Below are 13,122 nucleotides of genomic sequence, written 5' to 3'. Positions count from 1 at the left end.
TCCACTGCTCTCATATGAGGGGTCTTTGGTGAGTGCATGAATTGACTGACAACATGCACTGCATAGGCAATGTCTGGCCGAGTAAGGGATAAGTATATTAGTTTTCCTACCAATTTTTGGTACCTTTCCTTATCACAGTATTCATCACCCAATGATTCTTGTAATCCATGGTTTGGTTCTATTGGAGTGTCTGTTGGCCTGCACCCCATCATGCTTGTTTCCTCTAGGAGATCTAGCACATATTTTCTTTGACATATGTAGATTCCTTCTCTTGATCTAGCAAATTCAATCCCAAGAAAGTATCTCAGATTTCCCAGGTCTTTGATCTCAAATTCTGAAGCTAAGAACTCCTTCAGCCTCTTCATCTCTTTCACATCATTTCCAGTAATCACCATATCATCCACATACACAATGAGTGTTGTAAGTTTGTCATCCTGTCTCCTTGTAAACAATGTATGATCTGCACTGCTCTTGAGTGTACCCCACTTTCTTCATGGCCAAACAAAGTCTCTCAAACCATGCCCGGGGAGATTGCTTCAAACCATATAATGCTTTCCTTAGTTTACATACCTTCTTTCCAACATCATATCTAGGTTGAGGGTCCTTCTTCCTTCTACTATATGTAAGTATCTCTTTCTCTTGTTTACTGGAACCTTCAGAAGCATCAGCCGAATCTGGAGAAGTAATTGGCACAGTGGGAGTCTCACTAGGTTGACCCGGAATGTTATAGCTAGGAGTAGTGGAAGGTGATGAAAGGGGAACAAAAAAGAAGGGAGACTGAGAATCCTCTTCCAACCCACTACTCTCCCCCTGAAGAGGATTCTGAGAAAACTGGAAATAGGGTTGAGACTCAAAAAAGACTACATCTTTGGTGACATATTTTTTCTTGGAGACAAGATCATAACACTTATACCCCTTTTGTGTAGGAGAATACCCCAAAAATATTCCCTTTGTAGCCTTAGGATCCAGCTTGGTTTTCTTTGGATCCTTCACATGTATGAAGCATGTACAACCAAAAACCCGTGGGGGAAGAGGAAACTCTGGAAGAGTGGGACACAAAACAGAGAAAGGAGTCTCCATACCCAGTACCTTAGATGGCATCCGATTTATCAGGTATGATGCAGTGAGAACAGCTTGAGACCAATATTGCTTGGGCACATTGTGCTGGAAAAGAAGGGCTCATGTTGTCTCCAATAGGTGCCTGTTCTTGCGCTCAGCAACCCCATTTTGCTGAGGGGTGTAAGCACATGATGATTGATGTAACATGCCTGCATCTTCCATGAATGAGTTCAGGGATCTTTCAAAGTATTCAGCTGCATTGTTTGAACGGAACTGCTTGATCTTTTTATCAAATTGTGTTTCAACCATCTTGCAAAACATCATAGTTATCCGGGGAACTTCATCACGTCCTTTCAACAGATAAATCCAAGTGCACCGAGAATAATGGTCAATAAAACTGACGAAGTAACAGAAGCCATCAATGGAAACAATGGGTGAAAGACCCCAAACATCAGAATGAACCAAATCAAAAGGGGCTTGAATTTCATTACTAGAAATTGGATACATTGATCTACATTGTTTTGACATTTGACACACATCACAAATTAAACTCTGACTCGGAATGCCCTTACATAGTTTGGGAAACAACATTGCTAAAGAAGAAAAAGACAAATGACCTAGCCTAGCATGCCACAAGTGCAGATTAGCTATTGACTCCACACTTTCCGAACTAGTAGTAGCAGAAGCTTGCAAGGCTGAGTTGACATCCTCATCAAAATAGTAAAGGCACCCATACTCATGACCACTCCCAATCGTTCTCCTCATCAATCTGTCTTGGAAGACACAATGAGAAGGAAAGAAAGTTATACTGCAGTTCAAATTTTTTGTAAGCTTTAAAACAGACAACAGATTTGAGGTAAGACTAGGAACATGTAGGACTGATTTAAGAGAGAGATCCTTGCTTAGGTCAACCACCCCCTTTCCAGAGATGGTGGAGAGGGACCCATCAGCTACTCTCATCTTATCCTGGCCAGACAACAAATGATATGTAGAGAATAAGGAGGACATATGTGTCATATGGTCAGTGGCTCCGTAATCAATCACCCAAGAGGTAGAATTAATGGAACTAGTTGCACTAAATGCAGAGGCTGTACCTGATTTGGCAAGAGAGGTGGAAGCTAAAGAATTGTTCTTCATACGGGCTAATGCCCGGCTGAGAACCTCTACCTCACTAGCTGTGAAGCCCGAAGTACTTGGTCCAGAGGAGTCGACAGCCTGCCTTGCGGTGGAAGAGGACACTGTCTGAGTACTCTTTGAGTTGTCACTACTGTTGTTGGTGGCAAGATTCCCACTTGCTGTGTGGCCCTTATGTTGCCTTTTGTCCTTTCTCAGAGCAGCTGGCTTCAAATGAGGGTACAAGACCCAACATTTCTCCTTTGTGTGTTTCTCACCACCACAGTGGGTACACTTGAGAGACTTCTTGTCTGAAAATCTATTCCCCTTACTGGAAACTAAGGCTGAATGTTCTCCAGGTAGTTCTGTTGACTGTGTCTGGGAGTCAACTTGCATCTCCTTTCTCCTTACTTCTTCATTCCTCACCAGGTAGTAGACATGGTGAAGCTCAGGTAATTCATCTCTCCCTAGAATCTGTGACCTTAAAAGGCATGAGGCATACGCCTAGAAGTGTGCCTCCAAGAGAGGTGCCCCCAAAATGACCAAAGGAGCATGCTGGAAGCGCTTATGCTTCTAAGGAGGCTTACACTCCTTGCGTTCTGAACTATGCCTCACGCCTCCAGGTAGTGAAATGCCTCACATCACACCTCTGCATTTTAAAACATTGGGATGAATATAAAAGTATATGGTACAACCAACTGCCCCAATGCCCCTTATAAAATAAACTTGCATTGGCAACTTAATATCCCAGCACTAGAGCTGGGTCCTGTTCTCCTAGACTAGAGGCCATCCATTTATGGCCCCTTGACCTCAACTTGATAAAACTGAAATTATGACAGAGGTTCTTTGGGAAACCCAAGTAACTCAAACATTAGAGTACCCAGGCATTAGGAATCAAGTAGTATCTACATCTTCTCAATGTCTGAGGGGAAAGTGCATTCTTGTGAAGCAGAGGCTTTTTCTCTCTTATTGAACCTCAAAGTTTCCCTTTCTCTTGGCCTGGATGGATTGGTTGTAGAAGGTGGAATGAGTGTTGTATTGTGTCTATGTCTGTTTGTCCTAGAGTTCATTGTCATTTGGTTAGAAAGACTTGAGTCCTTGGATACCAGGATGTACTCACAAGTGCCTAAAACTGCCAATGACTTTACAGACTCTCTCTCTGGAAGGTCCTTTCAATCTGGGGATCTTTTAAATTTGTAGTAATTGTTTTTTTTCTTTTGTTTTTGTGTCTGGCTTTCACAGTTGAACCCCTACTCCATTTTATTCTGCTCTCTCTCTCTCTTTTTTTCTTTTTTTAATAACAACAGAAGTATTTCATTAAAGCAAAACTCCACACTGCCTACAAATGTGGACAGCAGACCAAGAGAGAACAAAGAAAGCTCCAAAAATCAAGGAGCAGAAAGATACAGCTATAGATCTATTGCATATTACAACCCAGCCCAAGGAAACCCCACTCTTTCTCCATTAATAAAATTAATATTTTGGATAAAATTAATCTTTACCAACTATCCAGCTCAACGAAATCATGATATGATCCATTGATAACCTACTTCCTAACTATTTAACCAGGAAATGATCAAACAAAAAGTTAGCAATTAAACATGAAGCCATTTTTCTCATCCACTGACACATTCCTACATTGATCTCCTCTTGCCAGTTAGAGGTTTAATGTCTAGAGAATCCTTTGGAATTCATTGCCTTTTCACCTTACTGGACCATATTATAGAAAAGGAATGTTCATATCTTCAAAGGAAAGAGATCTGATGCTAACCCCATCAAAAGAAAGATTGAAATGTATTGATTCTCAAAGCGTTTGGGGGTTTCTACCACAACCATTTTTGGATACATAAAATTTAAAGAGCATACTTGTACATTATTTTACATGGTTCCAACTGATTAACCATGTAAGATTCACAACATCAAAATAAATTAAATTATGAAACTATATAGAGTCTAGATAACTACCAGATCAGGAATTGTAGAAAACAATGCTTTGGAAATACCCAAAGAAGCACAATCTGCTGGTGTTCCTGCAAGTAATGTCATAATTAGATCTTGTAATGAAACAAATCTTAATTAAAAGTCAAATTGAATGTTCAGTGATCAATTTGCTAAGGAAATTGAAATTGCATGTCTATCAAACAAATGATAACCCTGGTCACATGATCATCTGCAATTGGCACTGACACACAATCAAATCATGAGCACTTGGAGAGGAAGTGAATATCAAGAAAGCAAAAGAATAAAATGGTAAGTAGTGGCTGAATATGTAATGAATGTTAATCTCCTAGTCATATAGTTAAAGTGCAGTGTTAATTGATTTCTATGATGCTTGATTAAGAACCATAGATGAACTCTAAACACAAGATAAGCTCTTCTTTCATATTCTCAAGAAATGCAATAGAAACTAACAATTTGATATGTGGCACGGATCACATTAACCTCACTATTCACTCTTACCTTTTGCCCTCTCTCTATCATCGCAATGGATAAAAGTAGTCTTATCTGGTAAAATAACTGACAGACAGGTGTACATGTACATAATAGATAAAAGAAAAAATAATGCAAATAGTTTTTCCAAAAGCAAAAGCTAAGACTAAGTTGTAACTTTTTCCTGATAGTCATAATTGAAACTAACATCACACACTAAGAAATGTAAGAAGCTGAAATTTATGAATGATGATTAATAGCAGCCTCTACCTTAAACCTACTGAGATGATCAGCATCAAGCCCAGAAAAGCTACCCGAGTTGGTTGGCCATCTAATCGGTCCCACTTTCTTAGGGCATATTCATATTGTAAAAATATGTACTAGTGCTATAGCTTCAGAGTAAAGGGACATACGCCATTGCACCATTACCCAATATTGGTCCTAGCTATCCTAGGTCTTGAGAGAATAGACCAGATATGGACCTAACTTTTGGCATCTTTTGCACAAAGTGACTGCTCTCAGACTTAAACCCACATTCTCACGCCTGTCGGTTCAAGATTGTTATTATTGGACCAAACAATGGACCCCTAAATGTCTTTACCTCAATAATCTATTAAATTAATGTAAAAGTACCCAAGACTCACAATTGCAAAATCTGAGAATATGCCAATAAATGGATTTCATGCATGATGGTTGCAGCATTAGAATCTTTACATTAAACATTGCACTTATATCCTTTCCCTAAAGCTTTCTTCAATTTTTCAGCATGATTTTTTGTCTACTAATATCGTTGTCTAGTCCTTTTAAGATGTTATAAATGGCCACCCACTATATTACACGCTCAGATCTAGGGGTGGAAATGAATGGAGCTTTTCATGAGCTATTCGAGCTCGCCTCATGAAAAGCTCAATTCGGCTCAGTTTAAACCAAGCTTCGAGCCAATCTCGAGCCCAATATATAGTCTTGTTTTCTAATCAAGCTGAGCTTGAGCCCAGTGAAGCTCGGCTCGTGAGGCTTGCAAGCCTAATATATACATACATATAAGTTATATATATATATATATTATATGTGTAATAATATTTATATATATAATATTTTTATTTTTTATGTATAATAAAAAACAAATTTTAATAAAAATTATTTGTATATGTATAATAATATTATTATATATAATATTTTTATTTTTTATATGTATGGTAATAAATAATTTTTTTTGAGAAAATTTAACCAGAACTTATCAAGAAAAAAAGGGGGGATCAAGGGGAGTTATACAAAGCAGGGGGAACCCCTACAAGTTACAAAGGAGGAAGCTTGTTGCTATACAAATGCTCCAAATACACACCAAATTTAGCTAGGCCATCTGCGGTATGATTGTGTTCCCTATGAATCCAAACTAAATTAACATTCAAACCATCCAAAGAATCCCAAGCTTCAGTCAGATAATGATACACACCAAATTTATTCTTAATTTTTTGTATGTAGAATAAAAAATAATTTTCATATGTATAATTTTTATTTTATATAGAAGCTTGGCTCACAATCAAGCTTGAATTCGAGCTCAAGCTCAAGCCTAACACATTTTTGGCATGACGAGCTTGAATAGCCAGATATTCAGATTGGCTTGGCTCGAATACACCCCTACTCAGATCATTGTTACCTTGCAAACCTCCATTATAAAAGCATACCCACCTAAGGTTTTACAGAAAGGTTTTGGCCCTACTCTAATTTTGGCCCTCATGTGGAAGAAGATAAATACAAAAGGTTTTACAGAAAGGAAAATACACACCTTACCACTTATAATAATGTGTATTACATGTCAAATGACTAAATCCAAACAATAAAGATAATTCAAATGAATAAAAATACACATTAAAGAAAAAATCTGTACTAAATAAGATGTTGAATCAAAGTCAACAATTGCATGCTAGAACCAACCAGAAACTGCATAAGCTGTTGTTCCTTCAATTTCAACTCTGTTCACAGAAAGAGCATGACGCCATGTAATGCTGTGACTAACAGCAGATTTTTCCCTGTCAAAGTGCAAAAACAAGGATATAATGACTCCATTAATCTGTTGGCACTGCTTGAACAGTTAACTTTCTATAATTAGATAATCAGAAAAAAAGGATTACACCCTTTAACCTGCAAAGCACATGACTCACACTAATGCATCAATAATGAACATCCAACTTGTTTGTTTCCTTGTAAAAGCCATAACTCTTTACCAGAATATGGTTGACTATCAGGGAATAGAATTCTAACGTTGGGCAATAGAATCTTGTGATATGTAAAGATATTTAGTTCGGATACGTGAGTCAGTAATCATACATTACTGGATTAAAAACATAAATGTTCTATTTTTGTCATAAATGAGTATATTCTCTATGCAATAAACCCCAAACAAACAGACTAAACAATAAATAGTAAGTGAAAATACAAATTTCTAATATCAGACTATTTACTTTCAGGAACGACCCTGAGATCAAATTACAGATTATTTCTCCAAACGATAAACAGGTTAGCAGTGCACTACTGCACTGCAGATTCTGTACACACAGTATTGCTAGTGGCAAAAGAATTACAGGAACAAAAGCAGAATTAAAGAATTAGCATTGCAACCAGAGTAGACTGTAAACCCCACTCATGTCAAGGACAATTTTCTATCCCGGTTGCGGGACGAAAACCCAAGAAATTACATGCCCAAGTCCAAAAAAATCAAAATCTTCAACTAAGAAACCCATTTTCTAGAATAAGAAATCCTTCATGCCGGATACATTTAAAAAGAAAACAAAGAAAAGAAGTTAAACATCCGAAACTAATAATGCTCAACAACCATTAAGAATCAGCATTCATAGAATCAAATATTGATTGTTCAAAATCCAGGCAGCCATGTAGCATTGGATAATAGAAACACGACAAGGTATAATACAAGTATATGTTGTAGAATAAAAAAAAACAAAAGCAAGGACGACGGAAGACTTACGAATCAGGTGCGCAGACCAGAACCTCGTAGAGATTGGTGGAGACCAAGACCTGAACAAGAGCTCTTAAGCCGGGAGCATCAATCCCGTCGTCGTTGGTTACCATGATTACCGGCCGAGTACTGGAGTCCCGAACACCCTCCATTTCCGTTTAGAAGGAATTTCGATCACAGTTGGAAGGTTGGATGAGAAACGGAAAAGGGAACCGCCCGCCGCTTTGAGTACAAACTACAAATTATGAAGAGGCTCTGGAGGGAGATTTCGCGGTAGTAGCAGTGGTTTTTGCCCCCGGTCGTAGTAGAAGTTGTTGTTAACCGACTTTCTGTTTATAATACATTAATGGTTTTTAACTTGCGCATTAGTCATTAGCGCAAGATCTCTCGACCGTCGATCTATTGATAACAAGGCTTCTCTTATGTGGGCTCCATTGACTATTGACAAGACACCTGAAAGAAGGGTGATCCGGTTACTTTTCATTAGATCCTTTCTCTCGACACAAATTCAAAATCATCGTTATTCGTTAATGTGTTCGACTGTTCTCTGCGTTTTGCTGACGCACATTCCTCTTTTGGAGTTGGAATCTCTTTCAAAATCGCAAATCAGGTCAGGAGAGCTTAGTCAATAGATGGTTTGTCACGGGGAAGTTGCAGGTAGAGTGCCCTCAGAACGGAACGGGATCTGCTCCTCACACATAGGCAAGTCGGTGTGAGCCGCCCTGTGTGAGCAGCAGATCCGGTCTCCCTCAGAACTCCCCTCGTCGATGCATTCAATGCCAAGATTGACACGTCTCTGAACTGGAATTCTTTGATTGGACCGAGCCACCGAAACAAGAAGAGTTGTCATGACTTTTTACACAAATCGGTAGCGCAATCTTAAAAATGCACATAATTTTCCCATGGGGTTTATATAATATAGTCTATATAAAAAGCCCCAGATTGGACTTTTTGAATAAAAAATGACCAAGTTTAATCAATTAAAAAATTCATATATGTTGAAAAGTTAATTGCAAAAATGGTGAATGAGAAGAAAAAAGTTTTTGTTAGAACTAAATTGCCCCCGATCTAAAAAATACTTGTGGAACCCGTGCTATATACTAACTTTGTTAAACGAAAGCTAAACATGTACGTAATTGTTTTATATTTTAAATTTTAGATAATTAATAAATATTTATATTTTATATTTTTTTTAATACAAAAATAACAATAATTAATTTTAGATAAAGTTGTTCATTAAATTGATGAAATTGACCAAATTGACCAACCCAATTTGGTTGATTTTTCTTCACCAACCAAAACCGAACCAAGTTAGTTAGTTTCTAATTACCCGGTCTTTTCCTAACTAGGTAATTCCTATCCTAGTTTCTTCTTTCTAGTTAGTTACTTATTCTTAACATTAAAGAACAATAAAACATTAGTTAAATGGTAATTACTTTTGTCTTTATGATTATTTTTCTTTTTTGAGTAGGAAATTTTACACTAAATCAGGGTTGTTCACAAATAATGCCAAATCGACCAAACCCAACCAAGGCAAGCGGTTGATATATATATATATATATATGGGAAAACTCTCATACTACTTAGTCTAAAATATGTTATATTATAAATTTATTTTTAATAATATTGTAATTTTTAAAATTTAAATCTTCTAAACCAACTAATCAAACAAAAAACCTAACCAAACCATTATCACTATTTTCAACTCCGCATTGGCATAGCTTTTTGAACCATTCAAACTGTAACCTAGCCTTAATTCCACGCCTAGTTCTATTAAAACCCACCCTTAGGTCAAAACCGTTGACCCGCTAAACCCGGTCACTAGGTCACGAGTTGCACACTTAATGCATATGCAAAGTTCATGAAGCCATAATTTTGCACTCTAGTGTCCGATTGAGGTGATCTTTTTTGTTTCATGTTGGGTAAGTTTTTGAGATCTATGCGTCCCATGGGTGCCTTGCCCCGCTATTTTCACAAAAAAAAACCTTTTTGGTCTCATTTTTTTTAAGTTTAAATATTTTGAACCAACTGACCAAAACCGATACTAGTGTTTTCAACCCGTCACCCAGCCTTGATTCTGGGTCAGGTTCTATTGAAACCTACCATTTGGTAAATACTGTTGACATTGTAAAAATTTTGAACAGCTAAACTTGCATTTTAAGGATAATTACCAGGAATTGCTGATAATATTAACACTTTATTGATAATTTCTGGTAATTTTGAATATTATCGATAATTTACCAATAAATAATTCAAGGAAAATTAAATTAAATTAACAACTAATGTTTGGTAACTGTTGATAATATTAACAATTTTACTCTATTAATAATTAACATAATTTATAATAATAAGTTTGGTAAATTCTAATTTAATAGTAATAATCATTAACAATATTTACGATAATAATTATAAATTTAATAAACACTGAAGATAAAAGTGTGGATGTAATGTGAAGCTTTTTGTGAACTAAAATTGCCATCTACTTCTTTGTCTTAGAAAGGGTATAAAAGTCATTTTAATGCCAGCTTTAATGGCTAATAAAATGCCTATATTTGTATATTTAATCCATCTCTAATTATAAGGGTTGAAAATGTAAATTCAATTATTATTTTCCACCTCATTTAATCCCCTCTCATTAAGTCATATTTAAAGTATTAAATCCCATTTTCTTTTATTAAATCCTATATTTTAATTTTTCACTAATAAATGCCACTAATTAGATCTATGTTAATATTTTTAACAATATAATACCATATATTTTAAAACAGACTAAAAAACAAAACCATTTTTTATCCAAGTGGTGGTTGAGCAATTCAACCATCCCAATCAAATTAATCAACATACGAAGTCATAGTTAGATAATAAAATTTTGAAAATAGAAGTAAAAATAGAAAATTACAAAAAATATAAAAAAATTAGACGCATTTATGATATTTTTATTAATTAAAATATAAAATAAGTATAATAAACATGAATTATTTTTATTGATAATGAAAATGAAATACATAATTTAGAATTAACCAAAAATGAAACATAAAAATTAATAACAAATAGTTCAACTTGGGTTAAATGTGTTAACCTTTAATGCCATAAACAAATAACAAAAAGGGAAAATTTCTTAAACTACCCTTACAAATTGACTATCTTTACCCTTACTGTTTAACTATTGTCTTGCATCACCCCTATTGTTTCAAACAATTGACTAGCTCTACTCCTACCGTTAATATCCGTTAATGTTCCGTTGAAATTCATACACACGTGACACCATGCGACATATAAATTTTCTTTAAAATCTAATTTTGCCCTTCGTCCCTCTCCCTTCTTCTTCACTATCCCTCTCCCCGGCAGCAACTACAATGAACCACTCCTTGATGGTCATCGGTGGTGCAACCGTTCCATTCCCTGTCTTTCACTATGATCGAGCTGAAAAACTATTGCAAATTCTTTTTTTATCAATCCTCTATTTTCTTTTATGCTACAACAATCAACCGGCGTTCTCTGGCGTAACTCCGACGTCTGAACCCAACACAATAGAACCCGCAGTTTCCGTCTCCAGCAATCCACAAGCTTAAGCTAACTGAGCTCTTTTGTCCACATCCACTATAGAGAGAGAGAGAGAGAGGCCCGCAGTAGTGGCAGTGATGAAACGGGGGTGAGAGGAAGAGAGAGAACAAAGGGGAAGGGGCGAGAGAGAGAGGGAGAGTCGTTGCTGCAAGTTGCAGTAGCGATGGTGATGAGGAGGCGGCAGACGGTGGATTCAACGCAGTGAATCAATCTTCTTCGATTTCTGAATGGTCATAGTGAGCTGAGCTATTACTATTAAGGAGGAGGTGGTTGGCATGAATTCAATGCCATAGTTGACATCCTAACCCATTACCATTACAGAGGCCAGAGTTGAGCTAAGCTAGCTCTCTCATCAATTTGTATACGTTCTTGAATTCGAATTTCGTTCATCGCTCTCTGTCTCTCAACTCTCTACTCTCAATCTCTCACCAAAATTCCAATGTCCTTGCCTTCTACTTCATCGACTCTCTTCGCCATCTCACCTCTTCATGTCATCTTCGCTTCTCTTAATTGTTATTGTTGTTATCTTTAGTTTTTTCGGGCTTTATTCCTCAAACAACTAGTTTTTTGGGGTTTAATAGGAGGGGAATTGCAGCTTTCCAATTCGATCTTCTACGACAAATTTTATTTTCAAGCTTCACAAGACATACCCTCAGTTCCATGCTTTAAGCAACAATGGTTCATCAGTTGGGTTTTATTTTGAAATTCAAGGAATAGTGGAGGGAAAATTCGACATTTCATTTCTTTCTGTTAGCACTTAATGGCGATGTCAACTTTTTGAAACAGTAAGGATACTTTAAGACCATATGTAAACAATAAGGGTATAGTTAGTCAATTATCTAAATAGTAGGGGTAGTTTAATAAATTTATCCTAATAAAAATTAATAAAATAAAAAATACATAAAATTTGCAGGTGTGATATATTACAGTTATTTTTACACCCAAAAATACAAAAAAAATGTAGAAAAATTGAGCACATGTATAGTTTTATATTTATACTACTATTAAAATATGAATAAGATCGTGGAACTTTTTTTTTGAATAAAATACTCATTTTGAATTTAGTCCCTATTTAATTGTAAGATTTAAATTGTAAATTGAACTACAACTTTTCACCTCATTCAATTTATTTATTTAAATCTTACATTTTTTTTATAAATGAACAAAAAAAGATGTACCAAAAAGAGAAAACACTACAAAAAGAAGAGTCTAGACAAGCAAGTAGGTTTGTCTGTCAATGATACTTAAAACTTTACAACTCAATCCGATTATCACATATTTGGGTGAGGTATTTATGTAATCAAATTTGGATTTTTCCATTTGCATTTGATAAATAATAAAAATATAAAAAATATAAAAACAAAAAATAAAAAATACATAAATTTTATAGAAAGAATTGGATATATTATTAGTATCATTATCATCATCTAAAATTTCCACGTGCAAAGCATGTGCATGCTTACTAGCTCGACACAACCTGAAAAAGTAGATCGCAACACAACCTGAACTCATCCAATATTGAGTGCTAATTCCTCAACCCAAGCACCATTGTTTGAGCTAGCTCAGTATGGATTGGATTATGAGGTTAAAAAACTTAAGAAAAATATAAATAACGGACAGTTATATTGCAATGAGGAAGGCTTGGCCTTTCTCAAAGGTGAAGAAATAAGGTTTTGAACATAAAACAAGTAAAATGATGAACCCAACAAGTATGGCACTTAGCCCAGGTAAGGCCAAGCCTAGATGTCTAGACACAAGAACTAGGGCAATCCAAGACAGTAATGTTCTTAATGCCCTAGTGCTGCAACTTAGGGGGATCCACTCTTAACCTTAATGATCAATAAGCCCCCCCCCCCTAAGTTCCTGTCAAACAACTTAAGGAAGTGGGTTTATTTGTTTCAATTTCAGATAAGATGAATGGATTTCCTTGTCACTTGGTAAGTCCAATCCATTCTTGCGACCTATCCATTGTGGACATGGAA

General features: G+C 36.0%; 1 protein-coding gene across 4 annotated transcripts in view; it reads right to left on the bottom strand.

Annotated features, from left to right (window-relative positions):
* Positions 1 to 8,325, bottom strand: part of LOC104596523 (Survival protein SurE-like phosphatase/nucleotidase) — a 128,287-nt gene extending 119,962 nt beyond the window's left edge. For all 4 annotated transcript variants that reach the window (XM_010257718.3, XM_010257719.3, XM_088895206.1 and 1 more), the window contains exons 1-3: positions 7,586 to 8,325; positions 6,538 to 6,632; positions 4,138 to 4,202 (exon numbers count right to left, since the gene is read on the bottom strand). In XM_010257718.3, coding sequence (XP_010256020.1) covers positions 4,138 to 4,202; positions 6,538 to 6,632; positions 7,586 to 7,728 — 303 coding nt within the window. In that variant the 5' untranslated portion in view covers positions 7,729 to 8,325. The remainder of the gene's footprint in view (positions 1 to 4,137; positions 4,203 to 6,537; positions 6,633 to 7,585) is intronic.
* Positions 8,326 to 13,122: the final 4,797 nt, after the last annotated feature.

The sequence above is a fragment of the Nelumbo nucifera genome, chromosome 1, assembly GCF_055504915.1.
Source record: "Nelumbo nucifera cultivar China Antique chromosome 1, China Antique-T2T, whole genome shotgun sequence".
NCBI classification, from domain to species: Eukaryota; Viridiplantae; Streptophyta; class Magnoliopsida; order Proteales; family Nelumbonaceae; genus Nelumbo; species Nelumbo nucifera.
Note: the sequence above shows the minus strand (reverse complement) of the source record. Positions and strands in the feature narration are given on the sequence as shown.